Consider the following 25,257-nt stretch of genomic DNA (forward strand, 5'->3'; position numbering starts at 1 on the left):
ACTTGTTTGTGGGCTTTAGTCTCCACCTCATTAGCAGTGTTAAATGATCATGGCTGTTATTGTTGTTAATAAACAATAACTGTGGGATAAATATGATCTGCCATTTGATATTAGGTCTATGATTCCCCCTGGCCTTTAAATAGTGATAGTGGCTCCTAGAGGTGGTGGGTCATATGATGCAATGTTCTGTGCAGACCATCTGCTGAGGTCTGATGGAGTATTGCATGCTGGAGCTTGCCATCTTCTGGCGTAGTGCCTTAAAGCTTTGGACAGCTGCAAGTTGCTCCATTTTAAGCAAACTAATTGCAGTCCCCCACTTCCTATGCAGTTGCTAATGAGTGACACCCACAAATGGGCCAAGCAAGAACCTCTGTCCCATAGAAAATATTTCACCTTACTACCAGGAACAGAGAGCTTCATTAGTACTTGGTTATTAGGCAGACACTAAAGGAAAAGTATTTGCATAGTGTATCCAAACCAAGGATTCTACAAGTCATCCTGCTGGTTCTTTCCATGCTGGCCGTCTCTGCTCAAGAGATTCAGTGGCTTATTTTGATGGAGACAACAACTTGATTATCACCGTTAAAATGTGTCGTAAAATTGTATTAACAAAACAGCGAATACATTACACAAAGGCCTTAATCACTGGATGTTTACATAATGCCCACTGTGGACAGGTACGAAAGACCACAAAAGACCTGAGACCCCCAAAAAGTCCATTAGTTCTGGCTTTCTCCAGCTGCTGAAGCACAGAGTTTTCTTCTTTACATTTCTGCTTCAGCAGCGTGAACTTTGCTGGCAGTTATTGCAATTCCTATAGCCAGGCTTCCATTATCAGAGAAGAGCTGGGCCAGTGAGGTGTTAAGGACAAGGCAATCGCCGTCTGATATGACAGAGTCAACGCACTCCAGTACCGATCTCGGGGTAGCTTCCCACTTCAGGCGCCTCTGATTCCTGTTGAGCTCAAGCCTGTAGGTGAAGTTATCGGCTTGTGTGGGGGTGCCAATCAACATCATGGTGGCAAAGAACTGGGGGTGGCCTTCGTATTTCTCCTGCTTCCTGAGCACAAGCAAAAAATGGTGGCCCAGGCAAGAATGCATTATTATCCAATCTGTTGGTGCAGGGAGGTGCATGTCTGTGGCCAGGAAAACAATCTCTGCCCCATGAAGGATGTTGATCCGATGCGTCTGTCTCAGATGTGATACCACCACTTCTACATGGCCTTCCCATTGACAAGAAAACAGAGGGCACATGCAAGGAATCCGTTGCGGGTCATGCACTGTCTCGAGGGGATGGTGGGAATGAAGGCTGCCTTGCTCTGTGGAGGTCTGACCGACTGCATGCCTGTTTGACACATACTGCAAGAAGAAGAGAAAAAAAAAACATGATGAAAGCTCGGGATACCATTCCAGGCACTGACTTGGAACATACTTACAGGGCCTGGTCCTGAGAGGTGCTGAGCACCTGCAAATCCTATTGACATCAATGGAAACAGAAGGAACTCAGCACCTTTGAGATCAGACATACCCACTGTGAGCAAGATGTGGACTTGTACAGACAGCAAAAGGTGCCAGCAGCTGTCTCGTTCTGCAGGGGAAAAGATAAACCAGCAGGACTGCAATAAATCATCTTAAATGAAAGTGATGTATGTGTTTTAAAAAGCAATTGCATTAGTTCAAGGGAAACAAATCTGTATTTTGTAAAAAACACGGAGAGTATGGGGCATTTTATGCAGTTATGGCTCCTAGAGCTCCTAACAGGGAAATGCAATATTTATAGCTTTATTACCCTTTAATGAGACACTCTGGCAAACATGTACTTTTTTTTTAAATCTGAAATAACATGCATAACACATAATTTGTGAACCAAAATCAATTTTCATTGCGTATGATGGCCTCAGTATTTTTCTTTATGAAAAAAAAAATACTTTGTGCCTAAATCTTGCTTTTTTATCCATATATATATCTAAAGGTGGACACACAACAGATTGAGGCAGTGGCACAATAGCCCATGTACAGAGACACCAGCTCTTGGAGTCCTGGTGATTGTGTCAACATTTCAGCTTTCATTAAAAAAAAAAATACAAGTTTCTATCCTCATGGGTGTGAAGAAACACTCAATTTATATTTTTGAGTTTAATTGATGAAGTGACCTCTGCCTCAGTCTGTGGGCATCCTGAAACAATAGCTCTGAGTGATAGGAACTGTCTCATACATCTCAATGGGGAGCTAACTCCAAGATCCACTGCTCTGAGAGGACCTGCCAACACCTCTTCAGCACAGGATTTTGTGAGTGACAGAGGAAAAAGAATGCAGTGAGTATTCAACCCTTCAAAGTTCACTTGACACTAGTGGCAGTTTACTACTTGAAACCCAAGTCTCTTTACCCATTTTCAGCCATGGGAGGTGTTCATGCACCAGCAAAAGCAATGAGAGACAATGAGCATGCTGCTGCAGAACAAACCATGTGCTGAAATGAATGTGTTGATATAATGTTTTGACACTTTGTCCAGCAATACTGTTCATTTTAACACATTTCACCTGAAGCAGGAAACAACAGTATGTATCAGAACAGCTATCACCCGCCCCTCTCCTGATTATGTCTCTAGTAGAACTGGGAATTTATCAGGCCATTTGGCGTTCGCTTGTGAATGTCAAGTTGCTGAGGCCTAACTATCCCACCCTGTCCCACATTCTGGACTGAAGTCTCCTTCCATTATTATTTCCACATCACTTGGACTTTGTCACCCCAGACATTCTGGGGGATATCCACTCGTAAATTGCCCCACTATGTAAATGATCAATATTCACTTGAAAGGCATGATTGTATAGTCCAGGCTTTTCAGGCAGTTGAATTTTGATATGTAACCTCTAAAGCTACAGTGGGCAGAAGACAGTGTTAAATGTGCTGCTGTGTAATTGGTGGTACTCACTGAGACCCTGTACATCTACTTTCTTCGATATTTGATGCAAAGAGTAATGGATCATTTAAACATGTACTGAACCATCTAGTACTTGCTTTGGAGAATTATTACTCCAAATTATTATGTATGTATTTTGTTGTGTTAAAATCCAAGAATTTAAAATTTCCAACAAGATACTGAACCAAAGATTGATAAATAACCAGCATTGCCTGGAAAATAAAGTAGATCATTATAAACTAATTAAGGTGTCTGCCTTTAGCTGCCTGCTTATCATAAAGGGATGACAGGTTCACACCTTATCCTGCCTTTCTTCCTTCTTCTTATTTGGATGAAAGTTATAGTTAATTTAAACCATATTTTGGTGAAGGAGGTTATTGCGACAGCAGATCATAAAAGGCCCTTTTTTAAAATCACTGAAATGCTAATTGCTTCATAAAATGAATTCTAATCTCCCCATCTAATACAATGGGTGTGAGCAATTACTTTCACTCAGCAAATTGTTAATGCAACATTAGTGATTATACTAATTAAAACTAATGAACTCTTACTCACATGCTGATAAGCCTCTCAACCACTCAACAAATTCCAATCGTCTATCAGTTTTATTTAACTTCCATTTTGGAAGATGGATCTTAAATTAACCTCTGGAATAACATTCAAAATTAGGTTTTGAAATGTAAAGCTTTATTAACTGTGTATAATTCCTCTCCAAAGATTACCAGAGTCAGAGAAACCATTTCCATTGAGAGTGTAATTGAATTTAAAAATGTATTCTCCTAATTTGATAAGTTACACTAGCATGGTGTATAATGGTAGCTCATCCATCTGAATCGTAGTCAAGGTAAAAAAAAAAAAAAGACATGTCTCTGCAAATATCATGCTATGACAATCATTCTTTAGTGGCTCAGAAGCTGGGTAAATAATTTGTAATGAATAATTTAATTCATTGAATTTTACCTCTTCCTAGCTTTGTGAATTTTCCACAAACAAATTGTGAATTTCTCAAATGTATTCAGTATTGGAAAGGATTTGTTATATCATTTCAGTGAAGAATGCCAGGTTGGTATCTTGTTTCAAGTCAGATTAGTATGAAATACTGGAACTTCAAGATAGGTTGATTACATGAAGGTCACATGGTGAGTTTCTATTGTCTGACTGGATAACAGCAACCCTTGGCACTGAGTTTCTGGTATGAATACTTACACGTATGAATTCAAAATTCACTTCTGCAAATATTTTGCAAGATTTGTTTAAAATCCATAGTCTCAATGAACATTCCTGCCAGAAAACTCATTTGCTAGAATATCTCCTAAAACCCTTGAGATTTAAGTGGTATATAGGCCTTTTGCTGGTTCTACGCACAGGCATGAGTTGCACCCACACACACACACAAAGAGGCATGAATATAACAATAGTGAATTAGTTTAAGTGTTCAAATGAATACTTATGAACTTTTTCCCATGTTTGACCCACACAAACAGCTTCCTTCTGGCATGTTTTTTTTTTTTAAGGTAAGACTTATTGGACTGTGGTTCTCTTTAAAAACAAACAATCAAGTGCAATGCCTAACTGATCCATTTGCCAAAAGGCATATTTATAAATACATGGCAAACTCAGCTGAATTACAAAACAAGAGAGAGGACGTTTGGGCTTGTTGTTAGGATGAAGAAGATCCAGGTTCAGTTTCTGTCTCTTCCACACATTTTCTGTTTGAACCTGGGCACATCACTTAATCTCTCTCTGACTCCGTTCTCCAGCTGTAAAACAGGGATAATGATCTTTCCTTTCTTGCACCATTTGTCTGTCTGGACTATATAGACTGTCAATTCTTTGAAGCAGACAGTGTCACCACAAGCACATATACAGCACCTAACACAATGGGGCCCCTATCTTCATTAGGACCTATTAGCACTACTGGGATATAAATAATCTGAATATTTTAGATCTACACTAATGTATGTGAGAGAAGAATTTGGCCTTTGCTTTAGTAATGACTGAGGACTGTAGGGTTATTCGTTTCTGTTAGCTGACAGGAAAATGAGAACATCACGCTCAGTGAGCGGGGGTGACTCTCTCTGTACCTGGCCAATAAGGATTGCTGACAGAAGAGAAACTGCTGTTAGTAGTCAGATCTTTCTGGATACTTGTATAACTGGGTTTTATCCAGTGATCACAGCGTGCTTTAGAAACATCAATTAATTCTCACAAAATCCTTGCTTATTTGCTCAGACAGGTCATGGGCCTGATCCAAAGTCAAAGTCAATGGGAGTCTTTGCACAGGGTCACTCAGCAAATCAGTGGCAGAGCAGAAGATAAAACCCAGGAGTCCCAACACCCTGCTCTTCCCAGAAGACTGCACTCTCTTTATACTGCCATTTAGGCAGTAGATGGGATTTTTCTTAATTTTTAGTAACGCTTTTGACACAGTCCCATATGACATTCTCATACACAAACTAGAGAAATGTGGGCTAGATGAAATTACTATAAGGTAGGTGCTCAACTGGTTGAAAGACTGTACTCAAAGAGTAGTTATCAATGGTTCACTGCCAGACTGGGAGGATGTATCTAGTGGGGTCCCACGAGGGTCTCTCCTAGCTCTGGTACTATTCAACATTTTCATTAATGACTCGTATAATGAAGTGGAAAAAATATGCAAATGACACCAAGCTGGGAGAGGTTGCAAGCACTTGGGAGGACAGGACTAGAATTCAAAATGACTTTGACAAATTGGAGAATTTGTCTGAAGCCAACAAGATGAAATTCAATAAAGACAAGTGCAATATACTACACTTTGGAAAGAAATATCAAATACAAAAATACAAAATGGGAAATAACTGGCCAGGAAGAAGTACCACCGAAAAGGATCTGGAGTCATAGTTGATCAGAAACTGAACATGAGCCAAAATGTGATGCGGTTGCTAAAAAGGCTAATATCAATCTGGGGCACATTAACAGGAGTGATGTATGTAAAACACGAGAAGTAATTGTCCCACTCTCCTCAGCATTGGTGAGGCCTCAGCTGGAGTATTGTGTCCAGTTTGGGGCACTGCACTTTAAGACAGATGTGGACAAATTGGAGAGTGTCTAGAGGACAACAACAAAAATGATAAGTCGTTTAGAAAACCTGACCTATGAGGAAACGTTAAAAAAAAAAAACTGAGCATGTTTAGTTTTGAGAAGAGAAGACTGAGGGAGGACCTTATATGTTTAAATATGTGCAGGGCTGTTATAAAGAGGATGGTGATCAATTGTTCTCCATGTCACTAATGGTAGGACAAGAAATAATAGGCTTAATCTGCAGCAAGGCAAATTTAGGTTAGATATTAGGAAAATCTTTCTAACTCCAAGGATAGTTAAGTACTGGAATAGGTTCCCAAGGAAGGTTGTGGAATCCCTGTCACTAGAGGCTTTTAAGAACAGGTTAGACAACCACCTGCCAGGGACACGCAGGTTTATTTGCTCCTACCCCAGTGCAGGACGCTGGACTTGATGACTTCTCGAAGTCACTTGCAGCCCCACATTTCTGATTTTTTGTAAAAATTTAGGTTGAGTGACAGCCAAGTGCACCTTGATAAGCTGGAATTTTACAAATAGTGCAGGTGAGAAGCAGACACTGTTCCTTTTAGGGACACAAATGACTTGGGGTATGTCTACACTACAGGATTAATTCGAATTTATATAATTCGAATTTAGGAAACCGATTTTATAAATTCGAATGTATTCGGCCACACTAGGCACCATTAATTCGGTGGTGTGCGTCCAAGCTACCATAGTAGCATCGATTTCCAGAGCGTTGCATTGTGGGTAGCTTTTACATAGCTATCCCATAGTTCCCGCAGTCTCCACCCCCCTTGGAATTCTGGGTTGAGACCCCAGTGCATGATGGGGCAAAAAACATTGTCGCAGGTAGTTCTGGGTACAGCCTCCCCCTCCCTCCCTGAAAGCAACGGCAGACAACCATTTCGCGCCTTTTTTCCTGAGTGAACTCTGCAGACTCCATTCTGCATCAAGCATGGATCCCGTTGTGCTCCAGAACGCAGTCTTGAACATTATAAACACCTCGCGCTTTCTCGTGGAGTTTATGCTTACACAGGACCAGAAAAAAGAGGCGAGGAGGAGGAGGAGGCGGCGATTGCAGCGCAGCGACCAGCGTGATGAGGACATGGACACGGACACAGAATTCTCTGAGACCGCGGGCCCCGGTGCTTTGGAGATTATGATGTTAATGGGCCAGGTTATAGGCTTTGAACGCCGATTCTGGGCCCGGGAAACAAGCACAGACTGGTGGGACCGCATAGTGTTGCAGGTGTGGGACGATTCCCAGTGGCTGAGAAACTTTCGCATGCGTAAGGGCACTTTCATGGAACTTTGTGACTTGCTTTCCCCTGCCCTGAAGCGCCAGAATACCAAGATGAGAGCAGCCCTCACAGTTGAGAAGCGAGTGGCGATAGCCCTGTGGAAGCTTGCAACGCCAGACAGCTACCGGTCAGTCGGGAATCAATTTGGAGTGGGCAAATCTACTGTGGGGGCTGCTGTGATGCAAGTAGCCAAAGCAATCACGGAGGTGCTGCTACGAAAGGTAGTGACTCTGGGAAATGTGCAGGTCATAGTGGATGGCTTTGCTGCAATGGGATTCCCTAACTGTGGTGGGGCAATAGATGGAACCCATATTCCTATCTTGGCACCGGAGCACCAGGGTACCCAGTACATAAACCGCAAGGGGTACTTCTCAATGGTGCTGCAAGCACTTGTGGATCACAAGGGACGTTTCACCAACATCCATGTGGGCTGGCCGGGAAGGGTTCATGACGCTCGCGTCTTCAGGAACACCAATCTGTTTAAACGGCTGCAGCAAGGGACTTACTTTCCGGACCAGAAAATAACCGTGGGGGATGTTGAAATGCCAATTGTTATTCTTGGGGACCCAGCCTACCCCTTAATGCCATGGCTCATGAAGCCATACACAGGCAGCCTGGACAGGAGTCAGGAGTTGTTCAACTACAGGCTGAGCAAGTGCAGAATGGTGGTAGAATGTGCATTTGGCCGTTTAAAAGGTCGCTGGCGATCCTTATTGACTCGCTCAGACCTCAGCCAAACCAATATCCCCATTGTTATTACTGCTTGCTGTGTGCTTCACAATCTCTGTGAGAGCAAGGGGGAGACCTTTATGGCAGGGTGGGAGGCTGAGGCAAATCGCCTGGCTGCTGATTACTCGCAGCCAGACACCAGGGCGATTAGAAGAGCACACGATGAAGCGCTGCGCATTAGGGAAGCTTTGAAAACCAGTTTCATGACTGGCCAGGCTACAGTGTGAAATTTATGTTTGTTTATCCTTCCTGAAAACCCGCCCCCTTTATTGACTCATTCTCTGTAAGGAACCCACCCTCCCCCTTCCCCCAGCTTGCTTTCAAAGGAAATAAAGTCACCATTGTTTAAAAATCATTTATTCTTTATGAATTGATTATAAAAAGAGGGAGAGAACCTGAGTGGGGTTTGGGAGGAGGATCAGCGGGAAGGAAAAGCCCAGTAAAAAAAGGTTAAGAAAATGGCAGCCTTTTGCTTGGGCTGTCCACTGGGGTGGAATGGGAGGGTGTACGGAGCCTCCCCCCCCGTGTTCTTACACATCTGGGTGGGGAGGCTATGGAAAATGGTGAGGAGGTAGGGGGGTTATACAGGGGCTGTAGCGGCACAGAACCTGAGTGGGGTTTGGGAGGAGGATCAGCGGGAAGGAAAAGCCCAGTAAAAAAAGGTTAAAAAAATGGCAGCCTTTTGCTTGGGCTGTCCACTGGGGTGGAATGGGAGGGTGTATGGAGCCTCCCCCCCCGTGTTCTTACACGTCTGGGTGTGGAGGCTATGGAACATGGTGAGGAGGTAGGGGGGTTATACAGGGGCTGTAGCGGCACTCGGTTCTCCAGCAGCCGTTCCTGAAGCTCCACCAGACGCCGGAGCATGTCTGTTTGCTCACGCAGCAGCCCCAGCGTTGCTTCCCGACTCCTCTGATCTTCCTGCCGCCATCTCTCATCTCGAGCGTCTCTCCTCTCCTCACGTTGGTCCCTTCTGTCCTCACGTTGGTCCCTCATGTCCTCACGTTGGTCCCTCCTGTCCTCACGGTCACTGGCTTCTTTCCTATACTTGCAAACCGTCTCCTTCCACTCATTCAGATGAGCTCTTTCATTCCTGGTGGATTGCATGATTTCGGAAAACATCTCTTCTCTCGTTTTTTTTTTACGACGCCTTATCTGGGATAGCCTTCGGGAAGGAGGAGGGAGGCTTGAAACATTTGCACCTGCTGGAGGGAGTGAAAAAAGGAGAGAATTTTTTTAAAAGATACATTTTTCAGAACAATGCTTATACTCTTTCACGGTGTATACTATTCACATTACATAGCACATGTGATTTCTGTGCAAGGTCGCATTTTGCCTCTTAATATTGAGTGCCTGTGGCTTTGCTGCTAGAGATCACAGACGCAGGTCGGGGCAACAGAATTCACCTTGCATGCTGCCATGGTAAGCCACTGTCTTTAGGCTTCTGCGCCCTGCTTTCCCACATACCAAGCAAAGCCCGTTGTGCTGCAGTTTTCCTGTTAGCTTGTTTTCTGCTGCTGAAGGTTAACACCCCCCCCCCCCCCATCCAATTCTCTGGGATGAGTGCTTTATCCCTCCCCCCACCGCCTGGCTGGTATCAGGGAAGATCCCAGCAGGAACCAAACTAACACCCCCCCCCCATCCAATTCTCTGGGATGAGTGCTTTATCCCTCCCCCCACCGCCTGGCTGGTATCGGGGAAGATCCCAGCAGGAACCAAACTAACACCCCCCCCCCATCCAATTCTCTGGGATGAGTGCTTTATCCCTCCCCCCACCGCCTGGCTGGTATCAGGGAAGATCCCTGCAGGAACCAAACTAACACCCCCCCCCCACCCGCCATGAATTCTCTGGGATGAGTGCTTTATCCCTCCCCCCACCGCCTGGCTGGTATCAGGGAAGATCCCAGCAGGAACCAAACTAACACCCCCCCCCCCCACCCGCCATGAATTCTCTGGGATGAGTGCTTTATCCCTCCCCCCACCGCCTGGCTGGTATCGGGGAAGATCCCAGCAGGAACCAAACTAACACCCCCCCCCCATCCAATTCTCTGGGATGAGTGCTTTATCCCTCCCCCCACCGCCTGGCTGGTATCAGGGAAGATCCCTGCAGGAACCAAACTAACACCCCCCCCCCACCCGCCATGAATTCTCTGGGATGAGTGCTTTATCCCTCCCCCCACCGCGTGGCTGGTATCAGGGAAGATCCCTGCAGGAACCAAACTAACACCCCCCCCCCACCCGCCATGAATTCTCTGGGATGAGTGCTTTATCCCTCCCCCCACCGCCTGGCTGGTATCGGGGAAGATCCCAGCAGGAACCAAACTAACACCCCCCCCCCCATCCAATTCTCTGGGATGAGTGCTTTATCCCTCCCCCCACCGCCTGGCTGGTATCAGGGAAGATCCCTGCAGGAACCAAACTAACACCCCCCCCCCCACCCGCCATGAATTCTCTGGGATGAGTGCTTTATCCCTCCCCCCACCGCCTGGCTGGTATCGGGGAAGATCCCAGCAGGAACCAAACTAACACCCCCCCCCCCATCCAATTCTCTGGGATGAGTGCTTTATCCCTCCCCCCACCGCCTGGCTGGTATCAGGGAAGATCCCTGCAGGAACCAAACTAACACCCCCCCCCCACCCGCCATGAATTCTCTGGGATGAGTGCTTTATCCCTCCCCCCACCGCGTGGCTGGTATCAGGGAAGATCCCTGCAGGAACCAAACTAACACCCCCCCCCCACCCGCCATGAATTCTCTGGGATGAGTGCTTTATCCCTCCCCCCACCGCCTGGCTGGTATCGGGGAAGATCCCAGCAGGAACCAAACTAACACCCCCCCCCCATCCAATTCTCTGGGATGAGTGCTTTATCCCTCCCCCCACCGCCTGGCTGGTATCAGGGAAGATCCCTGCAGGAACCAAACTAACACCCCCCCCCCACCCGCCATGAATTCTCTGGGATGAGTGCTTTATCCCTCCCCCCACCGCCTGGCTGGTATCAGGGAAGATCCCAGCAGGAACCAAACTAACACCCCCCCCCCCACCCGCCATGAATTCTCTGGGATGAGTGCTTTATCCCTCCCCCCACCGCCTGGCTGGTATCGGGGAAGATCCCAGCAGGAACCAAACTAACACCCCCCCCCCATCCAATTCTCTGGGATGAGTGCTTTATCCCTCCCCCCACCGCCTGGCTGGTATCAGGGAAGATCCCTGCAGGAACCAAACTAACACCCCCCCCCCACCCGCCATGAATTCTCTGGGATGAGTGCTTTATCCCTCCCCCCACCGCGTGGCTGGTATCAGGGAAGATCCCTGCAGGAACCAAACTAACACCCCCCCCCCCACCCGCCATGAATTCTCTGGGATGAGTGCTTTATCCCTCCCCCCACCGCCTGGCTGGTATCAGGGAAGATCCCTGCTAGCAAAACGCGAAAAGCTCTGGGCCAATCCTCCCCCCCCCCTTGCACTTGGCTAAATGCAGGGAAGGATTTCTTTTCAGCCACAGGCAAACAGCCCAGTAGGAACGGCCACCTCAGTCCCCTTAATTAAATTCCCTTATTTCAACCAGGTTACCCTAAGCGATATCACTCTCCTGAGGATTACACAGCAAGATAAAGAACGGATGTTGCTTGAATGCCAGCAAACACCGGGACCATACGCTGCCAGGCTCTGTCAGGCAATGATACCAGATTACTTGCTACTAGCATGGCGTGGTCAAGTGTCCTACCATGGAGGACGGAATAAGGCTGCACTGCCCAGAAACCTTGTGGCAAGGCTTTTGGAGTACCTCCAGGAGAGCTTCATGGAGATGTCCCTGGAGGATTTCCGCTCCATCCCCAGACATGTTAACAGACTTTTCCAGTAGCTGTACTGGCTGCGAATGCATCCCAAGTGCTCAGGGCAAATTAATCATTAAAAATGCTTGCTTTTAAACCATGTTTTATATTTTAAAAGGTAAACTCACCTGAGGTCCCTTCCATGGGGTCATGGTCTTGGGTGCTGGCTTGGGAGGCTTGGGAGGGTACTTCAGTCAGGGTGAGAAACAGTTCCTGGCTGTTGGGGAGAACGGAGAGCTGGGTGCTCTCTGCCAGCTCGTCCTCCTCCTCCTCCTCTTCCCCTTCCGCGGAATCATCAGGTGTCCCTGATGAGATTATCCCCAGCTCGGAATCCACAGTCAGAGGTGGGGTAGTGGTGGCGGCCCCCCCTAGAAATGCATTTAGCTCAGCGTAGAAGCGGCATGTCCGCGGCTCTGACCCGGAGCGACCGTTTGCCTCCTTTGCTTTTTGATAGGCTTGTCTGAGCTCCTTGACTTTCACGCGGCACTGATCTGTGTCCCTATTGTGGCCTCTCTCCATCATGCCCTTGGAAATTTTTTCATAAGTTTTGGCATTTCGTCTTTTCGAACGCAGTTCAGCTAGCACTGAATCCTCTCCCCATATAGAGATCAAATCCAGTACCTCCTGTACGGTCCATGCTGGTGCTCTTTTTCGATTATCAGCCTGCATGGTTACCTGTGCTGATGAGCTCTCTGTGGTCACCTGTGCTCTCCACGCTGTGCAAACAGGAAATGAAATTCAAATGTTCCCGGGGCTTTTCCTGTCCACCTGGCCAGTGCATGCGAGTTCAGATTGCTGGCCAGAGCGGTCACAATGGTGCACTGTGGGATAGCTCCTGGAGGCCAATAACATCGAATTGCGGCCACACTAACGCTAATTCGAATTGACAAATTCGATTTTGGCGCTACTCCGCTCGTCGGGGTGGAGTACAGAAATCGAATTAAAGGGCCCTTTAATTCGAATTAAATGGCTTCGTTGTGTGGACGGTTCCAGAGTTAATTCGAATTAAAGCCACTAAATCCGAATTAAAGGTGTAGTGTAGACCAGGCCTTGTTTCCTCGGGTGCTTGAACTTTTGTGCTGAATTACAACAGGCTTGGTAGACCCTTGCTCCCATATTTCTACGTGTCAGTTAAGGCAGATAAAGTTCTCTTTGAATTAGACTCCCATGCCCTCCCCAGCCCCTGCACACCTCATCTATGACACACATCACATGTTATATATTTCTTCCCAGTTTATGAATGATTTCTAGTTCTAAAGTCCACAATGTCTAATTTTCTCCCTCATGCAGTTTTGATGTTCATTCATATAATCTGAGATCCACACTTTAAATGACGTAGCTCAAATAAGGAATTGATTAAATGTAACCAATTTGCTGCTTGTCCTCCACTCTATTAGCCGTGCTGCAGAATCCTATTGATGTTCCATTTAAAATCAATGAAACATCAGGTTGTTCTTGATACATCCCAGCAGAGCTCAGAATGTGCATTCTGCATCAAATATGGAACTTGGGACATTCAGCAGCAGTCAAGGAGTTAAAAAGTCACTTTTAGTGTTTAATTAAATGCCATTTAATTATTAAAACCATATTTATTGAGGTTCAATAGTTACAATATAAAAATGACAGACCTCTAACAGTTCTTAAACTTCAACAAATATTTATCACAAAGTTATTAAACTTCCATAATAAATACCCTTTCCACAAATGTTTTTTAAGTGAATGTAGCTCTGGTAAAAGGGATAAGCCTATTTAAATCTTGAGATGGTGGGTGGAGCCCCCCAGAACAACATAATGTCCACTCCCCTCCTTGCTTTGGAGCAAGGACTTGAAATTTGGCAGGGGGCAACCTTTGTGTCAGAGATGTGCCTTTTGCTGTTCCTGTGACATTCCACTCAAGTTTTGCTAAGTTATAAGCATCTGAAAAATCAAACGTGCATAGCCTCAGAAGAGACTTGAACAGATAAATTCCCCAAAGATTCCATCACACTGAGCATGCACCAGCCCAAGGCATAGTAGGACTTTCTCTGTGCTGCTGTGGGCTGGATTGGGACTGGGCACCGGGCACCAGTACTAAGAACAAGGAGCCTTTCCCTCATATGCTCCCATCCGCCCCACCCCACCCCCAGATAAGACTGGTCAATTTGAGGAGCAAACTGCCTGATTTGAGTGCAGAGTGGACAAGATCCAGACTTAAGGGGGGAGGCGGGGCGTGTAGAATGGAACAAGGAGCCATGGGAGAGGATTGGGACTGGAATCTGGGGGAAACTGGGACTGAATAGCTGTCATGACTGGGATGAGAATAATCTGATTTAGTGGTCAGAGTGAGTGTTGAGCACCAGGTTGAGTCCAATACCAGAAGGTCAGAGTCTGAAAGAGGCCAGAGGGCATACAAGGAGTTGGGTGTCATGACGCAGGTAGGATCAGTTTACCAGGAGATCAGAGTCAAGCAGCAGGAGCAGGTAGTTTAAAGAAAGCAGTTCTAAACAGGAAAAATCCAGTTGCATGGACAAATTCCTGTTCTTCTGCTCAGTTTAGATACAAGCAGGGAGCCAATCAGGACCCCTAAAGTTCTGCCAATCAGATCCTAGAGTCCTCGGACAGAGTTCAGCTTCTTGTTCTAGCAACCAATGGGGGTCACTAGGTGGCAAGTCAGAATTTACTAGAGCCTAAGAACTCTGTGGGCCAGTATTCAAGCCCCCCCCCCAGCCCCTAATGCTAAGAGAAATACTGGGAGTGGAACCTTAGAAAACTGGGGATCCCTGGCATAGGGGTATGGGACAAGAGGGGAAGGAAACAGAGTGAGCTGTGGCTTGGTGTATGGTGTGGCACCAGTGTTTTCTGCACTGAGTTCTCCCAGTTTGTTGGGTTGATGCCTCTCTTTTTAAGGTTTCAGAGGGGTAGCCATGTTAGCCTGTATCAGCAAAAACAACGAAGAGTCCTTGTGGCATCTTAGAGACTAATACATTTATTTGGGCATAAGCTTTCGTGGGCTATAACCCACTTCATCAGATGCATGGAGTGAAAAATACAGTAGGCAGCTATAAATATACAGCCCATGAAAAGATGGGAGTTGCCTTACCAAGTGTGTGTGTGGGGGGGTCAGTGCTAACGAGGCCAATTCAATTAGGGTGGATGTGGCCCATTCCCAACAGTTGACAAGAAGGTGTGAATATCAACAGAGGGAAAATTACTTTTTGTAGTGATCCAGCCACTCCCAGTCTTTATTCAGACCTAATTTGATGGTGTCCAGTTTGCAAATTAATTCCAGCTCTGCAGTTTCTCGTTGAAGTCTGTTTTTGAAGTTTTTTGTTGAAGAATGGCCACTTTTAAGTCTGTTATTGAGTGTCCAGGGAGACTGAAGTGCTCTCCTACTGGTTTTTGAATGTTACAATTCTTGATGCCTGATTTGTGTACATTTATTCTTTTGCGTAGAGACTGTCCGGTTTGGCCAATGTACGTGGCAGAGGGGCATTGCTGGCACATGATGGCATATATCACATTGGTAGATGTGCAAGTGAATGAGCCCCTGATGGTGTGGCTGATGTGGTTAGGTCCTATGATGGTGTCCCTTGAATAGATATGCAGACAGAGTTGGCAATGGGGTTTGTTGCAGGGATTGATTCCTGGGTTAGTGTTTCTGTTGTGTGGTGTGTAGTTGCTGGTGAGTATTTGATTCAGGGTGGGGGCTGTCTGTAAGCGAGGACTGGCCTGTCTCCCAAGATCTGTGAGAATGAGGGATCGTCCTCCAGGATAGGTTGTAGATCCTTGATGATGCACTGGAGAGGTTTTAGTTGGGGTCTGTAGGTGATGGCTAGTGGCGTTCTGTTACTTTCTTTGTTGGGCCTGTCCTGTAGTAGGTGACTTCTGGGTACCCTTCTGGCTCTGTCAATCTGTTTCTTCACTTCCCCAGGTGGGTATTGTAGTTTTAAGAACGCTTGATAGAAATCCTTAGGTGTTTGTCTCTGTCTGAGGGATTGGAGCAAATGCGGTTGTATTTTAGGACTTGGCTGTAGTCAACGGATCGTGTGATGTGGTCTGGATGAAAGCTGGAGGCATATAGGTAAGTATAGCAGTTGGTAGGTTTCCAGTATAGGGTGGTGTTCATATGACCATAGCTTATTTGCACTGTAGTGTCCAGGAAGTGGATCTCTTGTGTGGACTGGTCCAGGCTGAGGTTGATGGTGGGGTGGAAATTGTTGAAATCCTGGTGGAATTCCTCAAGGGCCTCCTTCCCATGGGTCCAGATGATGAAGATGTCATAATCTAGCACAAGTAGAGCAGGGGCGCTAGGGGACGAGAGTTGAGGAAGTGTTGTTCTAAGTCAGCCATAAAAATGTTGGCATACTGTGGGACCATGCAGGTACCCATAGCAGTGCCGCTGACTTGAAGGTATAAATAGTCCCCATATCTGAAATAGTTGTGGGTGAGGGGACGATTTATACCTTCAAGTCAGCGGCACTGCTATGGGTACCCACATGGCCCCACAGTATGCCAACATTCTTCCCTGACTTAACTGAGAGAAGAGTACTTGCTTCAGGAGGTGAGTGTCAGGCCTACGTACACAGTGGCCAGCTCAGCTGCGTTGGTGTTTCATGACCTGCCCTTCTATACTGCTGATGTTGGCTGCAGAGAGAATGCTAATGTTAGTGCGTCAGTCTTCCCAGCAGATCCTAAGAATCCTCCTGAGGCAGCGCTGGAACCAGTTCAGCCACATGAGATGTTGTCTATAGTTTACTCAGGTCTCACACACATAGAGAAGAGTGGGGATGACAACTGCATTGTAAACCAAAATTTTGGTGCCTGTTTGCAAATCCCTATCACTGAAGACTCGTTTGAGTAGTTTTCCAAAGGATGTGCTCGCACAGCGGATCCTGTCTTCAATTCCTGTGTCAATGCTGGCTGTTTGGGAGAGGTGGCTATCAGGGTATGGAAATTGGTCCACGTTTTGCAGAGGTTCTCCACTGATGGTGATTTGTGGAGTACAAAGAATAGTTTGTGCAGGTGAGGGCTGGTAGAGTACCTTGATTTTCATGATGTCGAGAGAGAGAGAGCCCCAGGCTGTGATAGGCATCTGCAAAAAGGTTTAGGGTACTTTGCAGGTCGGCCTCTCTGTGTGCGAGAATGACGCAGTCATCTGCATACTGAATCAGTGATGCCAATTCTTGTGATCTTAGATTTTTTTTGGAGACGTCGGAGATTGAGGAGTTGACCATCCATATGATACTCAATCCTGATTCCATCAGGAAAGTAGTCACGGATGAGAATCAGGATCACAGCAAGGTAAATGGAAAGGGTTGGCGCAATGACACAGCCCTGCTTGACACCAGTGCGAACGACGAATGGTTCGGTCTCTGAGCCATTGCACAAATTGGTGGCAGTCATCCCATCATGGAGTAGTCTGATGATGGAAATGAATTTCTGGGGACAGCCAAACCTACACAGCACTTTCCATAGGGCATCACAATTGATACAGTCAAAGGCCTTGGTTAGATCAATGAATGCCATGAACAGTTCCTAGTGTTGCTCTCTGAACTTCTCCTGAATCTGTCATGCCACGAAGATCATTTCAATTGTGCCTCGGGATGGCCTGAAGCCACATTGTGATTTGGGGAGGAGTTCCTTGGTTGAGCATTCCCCATGCAACCTTTATTTGAACTCCCTGTGCGTATGCAATATGAGATAACAGCCTTCAGTTACATGATCACATTTTTCCAGAGGACCCCCACTTCATTCAGTGCACAGATTGGATGGTGCTTACTTAATTCTTTTTTCTTCTTCTTGTTCAATGTGTGGCCCTTCCATGAGCTGCCTGAAGTAAGCGCTGCCTGGAGCCTGCACCCCAAACCCCCTCCTGCACCCCAACCCCCAGCCCCAAGCCCCCTCCCACACCTAAACTCTCTCCCAGAGCCTGCACCCCAACCCCTTGCCCCAGCCCTGAGCCCCCTCCTGCACCCCAGACCCCTCATCCCCAGCCCCACACCAAAGCCCGCACTCCCAGCCCGAGTCCTCACCTCCTCCTACACCTCACCCCCCTGCCACAGCCCGGAGCCCACCTGTACCCAGAACTTGTCATTTCTGGTCCCACCCAGAGCCTGCACCCACAGCCCACAGCCTGTACTGCCTCCCACACCCTATCACACTGCCCCAGCCAGAGCCCCCTCCCACACGCCAAACCCCTCATTTCTTGCCCCACTCCGGAGCCCTCACCCCCTCCCACACCCAACCCCTTGCCCAACCGGGTAAAAATGAGCGAGGGTGGGGGAGAGCGAGCAATGGAGGGAGGGGGGGATGGAGTGAGCAGGGGCGGGGCCTTGGAGAAGGGGTGGGTGGGGGCGGGGCCTCCATAAAGGGGCAGGGCAGGGATGTTCGGTTTTCTGCAATCAGAAAGTTGACAGCCCTAAGCGAAGGAAAAAGGCCTGGTGCCCAGGAAGCCCCTGGTGCAGAGGGGAGAGGGGGTTTGGAAGGCCCCAAATGAACCCTTCTTTCCTTAGCTGATGCAGGCTGCTTAAGGGACAGAGCTCTGCATCTTCTATAGAGAGGTTATGATTTTCTATCAAAAATTGTATAAATGTTCCTTAAAGGGACCCGATCTAACAACTTGAGCTATAGTCTGTGAAATGTGCTACCTCTCCTATGTTCTGCCTGACATCCTCCTTTTCTCTGCTTATATGGGCCCCACCCTATCTCCCCAGCTATATAGAAACCATCTCCACTAGTTCTCTAATTCTTAGCTCCCATTTGACTCATAAAAGCGTTGCCACCCACTGTTACACACCCACATGTTATTTACACCTACCACGTAGGGAGTAAAGCTCTAAAGTTAACATGAAGAAACTAGTGATCCTTTTAATTCTGGGCTTCATTTAATTTCTTTTCTGCTCTTTTTAGTATGCTAATGAGATTTTATAAATGTTGGATGAAAGAAAAGAGGGGAAAAAACCCATGATGTCAAAAGCCAAATTTCCATAGCTGAAATTAAGAAATCCAAAACCAGAGCCCATGTTAGAGATTTATTTAAAATTTTAATTACATGAAATCCTATTAATTTATGAATGCATCAGCAGACTATCTTAAGTACTATACATTAGTCAGAGGTTTGGTAGTGGAAGGAGTTATTTTCACCACTATCAAATTGTGCTGAGAGGACAATTTCAAGTTCATTTTGCTCATCTCAGTTTACAACATAATCAGGCATGAGATGGTGACACTGTGCTGCTGGAATGTGTTAATGTTTCTAATGAGGCACCACTGTATATGGAGAGAAATTGCTGTTTTAAGCCTTGTCGACGCTAGAGTTTTGCACCATTAGTAACTGAACCAATAGGATCACGCAGTGCTGTGTCTCCACACTACTCATGTTGTTTTTGATGCAGGTTGGCAGCAGTTTTGTTCTGTGTTCATGCTAGCACTGTACCATATTCCCTTCCAGGTACCTATCCCTCAGTTCTTGGCCCACGTTGCTGAAGTGGGGGCTTCTGAGAAATTTCAGCATGTCTTCTGGGAGCTATGGGGAGCTGTGGTGGAAGAGCTTAAACTCCAGTAGTTCCTCAGTGAAAATCATGTAAATCCACTGATTACTTTTACGATTTCATCATCCTTTTCTCAAAATGGACGCCAGAGTGAATGTTCAGCTCTCTCCTTCCTCAGCAAGAAAGATGTCTACTGGAGCTTTTGAAAAGCATTTGTGAGGCAGTGGGAATGCAGATGAAGGATTTTCTGTCAGCACCCATCTGATTCATGATGGAGCAATGTTCATGCACCTACCACTGCCTGAGTAGACAGTTCTGAGCTGTACTGGTAGTTGATCTTCAGTGGGCAAAGTGTGGCTTTTGGGTGTGCATTACAACCACAGGCAGGTGTAACTGAGTTGTTCTTAAGACCTAGGATGAGCTGCAGTGACTGTGACACATCAGGATATGGAAAGAGACTATTCTGTGCCTCTGTGGTGAGCTAGCCCTGATACTGCAGTGCCAGACCATGAGGAGGAGCTCCCCTAAATGTAGACAACTAATGAAAATTAAGAGAGATCACCACCCCTGTAGAATCTGGTTGCCCCATCTTCAATGTGATAGCTGACAGATTTCTTCACCAAATAGCCACTGAACCAACAAGATTTGTATTGGTAAGTAGTGAGGACCTCATAGAAGACCTGGGTGTAGAGGACAACGTTCATTCGAGTGATCATGAGTTAATTCAGCTTAAACTAAATGGAAGGATAAATAAAAATAGGTTTGCAACTAGAATCCTTGATTTCAAAAGGGCAAACTTAATTTTTTAAAGGGAGGTTGGGGAATTAGTTAGGGAAATTGACTGGAGTGAAGAATTCAAGGATCTGAAAGTGGAGAGGCTTAGAATTACATTTAAGTCAAAGTTGTAGCAACTATCCAAAGCTGGGTTCCCAATCAATGGGAAAATACCCATAGGGAAGGGTTGCAGATCAAACTGGATGAACAAGCATCTCAAATAGGTTATTAAAAGGAAGGAAAGAAGGAATGGATCAGCAAGGAAAGTTACCTCTTGGAGGTCAGGAAATAAGGGATAAAGTGAGAACTGTCAAAAGCCAAACAGAGCTGGACCTTGCAAAGGAAATTAAAACCAATATAAAATGTTCTTTAGCTATATAAATAAAACAAGGAAAGAAGAAACACTAAGCACTGAGGATGAGGTGGAGATTAAAGATAATCTAGTATAACCTTTGCCTTCACAGTCTCACCCTTCAGCCCTCCCCCCCATTTCAATTCCTGGGGGAAATACTGCAAAAGGTCTAAGCATCAAAAGCAGTGAAGTTCTGGAACAGCCTTCCAAGGGAAGCAGTGGGGGCAAAAAACCTAACTAGCTTCAAGACTGAACTTGATAAATTTATGGAGCAAATGGTATGATGGTCCATCTGCATATGGCACAATAGGATATGGCCCATCTGCATCTGCTATTAGCAAATATCTCCAACAGCTGAAGATGGAACACTAGCTGGGGAGGGCTCTGAGTTACTACAGAGAATTATTTCCCAGATGTGTGGCTGTGTGGCTCAACCACGTGTTCGGTGTCTAAATGATCACCATGTTTGGGGTCGGGAAGGAATTTCCCCAAAGTCAGATTGGTAGAGACCCTGGGGGTTTTTGCCTTCTTCTGCAGCATGGGACATGAGTCACTTGCTAGTTTGAACTAGAATAAAAGGTGGATTCTCTATAACTGGAAGTCTTTTTAAATCAAGATTTGAGGCCAGAGGTTATGGGCCTATTGCAGGAGTGGATTAGCAAGGTTCTATGGCCTATGATGTGCAGGAGGTCAGACTAGATGATCACAATGGTCTCTTCTGGCCTTATAGTCTTTGAGTCTATGAATCTACAGGCCATATATGCTGCTTTATTTCCATGAGTCTATTATATTGTGGGGTTTTTGGCCAGTCTTTTGATTTTTGAATTCTCCCTTGCCCATCCCTGAGAGAGAGAGAGAGAGAGAGAGAGAGAGAGAGAGAGAGATTCCAATGTTCCCAAATTTATTAATGTGACTTCTCACCCCCACATCTGCCCATTCCCTTCACAGCAATTAATTCTGCTCCCCAAACCTTAAATCAATCTTGTCCCCCAGCTCTCCATCCATTCTGTCCCCACATCACCTCTTCCAGCCCCACCTCTGCCTCTCCTGCAACTCCTGGGACTCTTCACCCATCCCCCTCCCAGGCCCAAGATGGGGGAGTGGAGTTGCAGAGTGTTTCCCTTCTAGGCTGGAGGGGACACTGATGTTGTGTCCATCCCCACTGTAATTCTGGGGGACTGTGCATACCTTCCTTTTCCTCGGCCAATGACACCTTTTCATAAACTGACTACACAAATGTGCAGAGATGCAGGTTCAGCTATGCACTCAGTAGGTGCAGGATGGGGATGGAATGTGCATTCAGGAGCTTGAAAGCAAGATAGTGAAGGCAACAGACATCACTGACTGCATAACTTGCATGAAAGCAAAGGAGAAATGTTCCATGGAGTGCCAAGGCAGCCTGGCTGACATCAACCTAGGCACAGCTGGACAGTGGTTTCACCTGAAACAGTTAGTGCAATCTGCAGTCAACATACTGCACAAATTAGAAGTATTCTATGCACATGTTTTCATACTGATGATGGATTGGGTATAGGACAGTGGAGTGAATATAACCTTTAGTATAGGTTATTTTATGCTGTCATGCTGCTATTTATGCATTAAGATATCCTTTATTTATCCTCTTCCCTTTGGACTCGATTGAGATTTTATGTCTTGTCCCGGGTAAGGGGTGATGTATAGCTAGCCTGTCCCAGCAGCAGTGCAAGGAAAAGATCGTGACTCAGAGTCACAATTCCTGCTCTGATTTCCCTTCTTGCTCCAGCAGGGAAATATTCCGCTGGTGCCCTTACCTAGCGGCCAATAACTCCAGAGTCACAATATGGCCCCTGCTCTGCTTCTTGGTGGTGCAGCCACGTGCTGCCTCTGACTTGGGCAGACTGCAAAGAATGCCCAGTACAAAAATTAGAATGTAGCAGACAATTTGTTTCACCCTTTATTCGGTCTGTATTTCATACAGACCTTGTTACAAAGTGCAAAGCTATTAGGGCTTTAATTGAAAGCAAAGAGATAAAGTAGTTCTGGGCTGTATATGCTCAGTTTGAAAGGGACATGAAGGGTTCAGGGGGGGCCCTGGATCTGCCCTGATGGTTTTCTGGTTTACAGTCACACAGGAAAAACATTAATATGGAAAGGAAAAGAAAAGGAGGAACTGGTTTCCTGCTGTGCTTTTAAACTTACCAGTTCAGACTGGCTCCAATAACTCATCATCCAATATTCATTTACAAGTTACTACAGTAACAGCATGTCTGAGAGGAGAGCAGGTTTATTGATGTCAGCTGAGATAATTAGACCAAATCCACTCAGACAATAGAAATTCTTTCCTTAAATCAGACAATTTCCAGCTTTCCCAATAAGGCACTTTAAATGTAATATAAAACTCTTTCAATAACATGTCCTGAAAGTGCAGGGCTGTGACATAAAACATTCGTTTTTACTAGGAGAAAAGAAATCCCAAACCAGGGTTTCCAAACCCCCTCATTGATAGAGATTTTATGGAATGTCAGGCTTCTTTAACTGGTGTCCTAGGTTCCCCTTCTGAATCACTGAAACATGCTGGATTTGAATGTTCCACAGCACAGCATGGGCTGCTCCAAACTCCAGTTTTGCAACTGTCCTGCAGTCGTGAGCAGCTGGGCCCACGCCATGAAGTGCACAGCTGAACTGGGATTTAATTCCTAATTCGCTAATGTCTGGAGCAGTCTAGATTCGGTGTTCCAGTTCAGCACATTAAATTCGGGCAGTTAAATCTAAGCTGTTGTGTTCAGATCCAGATTTGGGCCCAAACTTTCTCAGTGTTTGGGGGGAGAAGCTTTGTGGGGGTTAGTATTGTTTCAGTCCATTATAATGACAGGCCTGAGCTGTGAATTCCATATTGAAATCTGCACTTCTCCAACATTCAGGGAGAAGGGTGTGTGTTTGGGTTTTTTTTTAAATGGGGTTCAGGCCCATCTCCAGGCACAATTTGAAGTCATAAGGCCAAAACCGGCTCCCTGCTCCAGCCCCTTTGTCCTGTTCTACCAGTGCAAAGGGGGCAGAAATCTACCCTAATGGGGCAGCTGAGGATGCCTCCATCAAGAGGGAATCCCTGAGGGAGCAGAGTTGGTGCCACTAGCTCCCTACCTAGTCATCCATGGTGAAGGGAACTTGGCTAGCAGTCAGTGTCCCCTAGTTGGAGCATACTGCTCTCTGGTGATCCCTGGGCAGTGTAACCAGCTTTGAGGTTGCTCTGTCTGTACCAGGGGCTGTAGCCTAGGGATTTGAGAGTGGATTAAAACCATCTCTGCTCACTATCTTCAATAGCAGCAAGCAAAGCTCTAGCACAGCTGTGAATCTGGCCCATGGTTTGGAGAACCATGCATCCGAAGAAGTGGGTTGTAGCCCACGAAAGCTTATGCTCTAATAAATTTGTTAGTCTCTAAGGTGCCACAAGTACTCCTGTTCTTTTTATAGGTTAGAGTGTGCACAACCAGTTGGTAAAACTGAAGTATTAGTCTGCTAATCTGGTCCAACTGTCCCACATGGGCAGAAGCCACGGTATTAAAAATCATTAGAAAGAGAAGAGAGGAAAAACCTTCAGGGTCCTAAATAATTGCACATAATCTTCCATGTCTACTCCCTGAACTGCCTGTACTCCACCAATGACGCCAGCCTGAACTTCCTGTTTGTCCACTAGTCCAACAAGCAACTCTTTTTTTCTCCCTGTCCAACCTCTAGTACATGGAAAGAACCTCCCAATTCTGGTCTCTTCATTCAAATCCCATGTTAAGACTCACCTTTTTCAGGATGTCCATAAGAAGTGAATCAAACATCATTATCTTTTTTAAAAAATCTTAATTGAGTTATCAAGATAACTAAACCGAATAAGTATGTGTGTGAGATGTTATTGCTGGAAGCCTTTCTTTGCTCGACCCAATGCCCTTCTTCTTTGCTGCCCTCACTTGTTGCATCATGCTTGAAATGTAAAATGTAAGCTCTTAGGGGGATACAATTTTCTATAAGAGCCTAATCAAAATCCCACTGATGACAGTAGACAAACTTTCATGATATCCATGGGAACTGGGGTAAGCACTAAGCCCCAGATCCTCAAAGGTATTTAGGAACCCAACTCCCATTCAAGATCTGGGCCTAAGTTCCTAGTATGCTAACATGATTTTGAGCACTATAAAAATAAATAACAATTGTGAAAGAAAGGCAGGTCTTATGGTTAAAACCATCATCTGGGACTCAGGAGAGCTGAAGTTAATTCCTAGATTTGCCACAGACCTTGTGTGAGTTAGTCTCTCTCAATTCCCCATCTGTAAATTGAGGGATAATATTTCTTCCCCTCACTATTTGTCTAGGTTATCTATTTAGATGATTTTCAGGGGACAGACTGTCCCTAGCTATGTGTATGTACAACACCTCACGCTCAGTTGAGGGCTGTAGAAGCACAAATAATAATGAAATCGCCTCCTATTCAGCTGTTTGGGTGTTTTTTTTCTTTACGTGATATTTAATTTGTTTAGCGAGGGGTCAGTTTTGAGTCTCTATAGTACAAGATTGACCATAATTGATCATTACTTTGTTGGCTTCTGAAAGCATGACTTGAGTTTAAGTATTCAGGGTTTTAAGAGGAAAAAACACTCCTCTATAAATATCTTTAGGTTTTAGAAACAAAAAGTTCATGGAAATTTCACTCACTCCATGTAAATTATGTTGCTGCATCATTAGTAAAGCCTTTGTAGTGGGGAAGAGGGAATTTCCATGGGAACAGTAGTGATTTAAGCCACAAATATTTGTTAGATTCAAAATATTAATCTGCTCCTCTTCCCACCTCCCCTTTG

The 25,257-nt window shown here is 45.8% G+C and overlaps 1 protein-coding gene across 1 annotated transcript in view; it reads right to left on the bottom strand.

Moving 5' to 3' along the window:
• Window positions 1–764: 764 nt before the first annotated feature.
• Window positions 765–25,257, bottom strand: part of SIAH3 (siah E3 ubiquitin protein ligase family member 3) — a 78,057-nt gene continuing 53,564 nt past the window's right edge. Inside the window, exon 2 of the mRNA XM_065423684.1 lies at window positions 765–1,358. Coding sequence (XP_065279756.1) covers window positions 765–1,358 — 594 coding nt within the window. The remainder of the gene's footprint in view (window positions 1,359–25,257) is intronic.

This window comes from Emys orbicularis, chromosome 1 (assembly GCF_028017835.1).
Source record: "Emys orbicularis isolate rEmyOrb1 chromosome 1, rEmyOrb1.hap1, whole genome shotgun sequence".
NCBI lineage: Eukaryota > Metazoa > Chordata > Testudines > Emydidae > Emys > Emys orbicularis.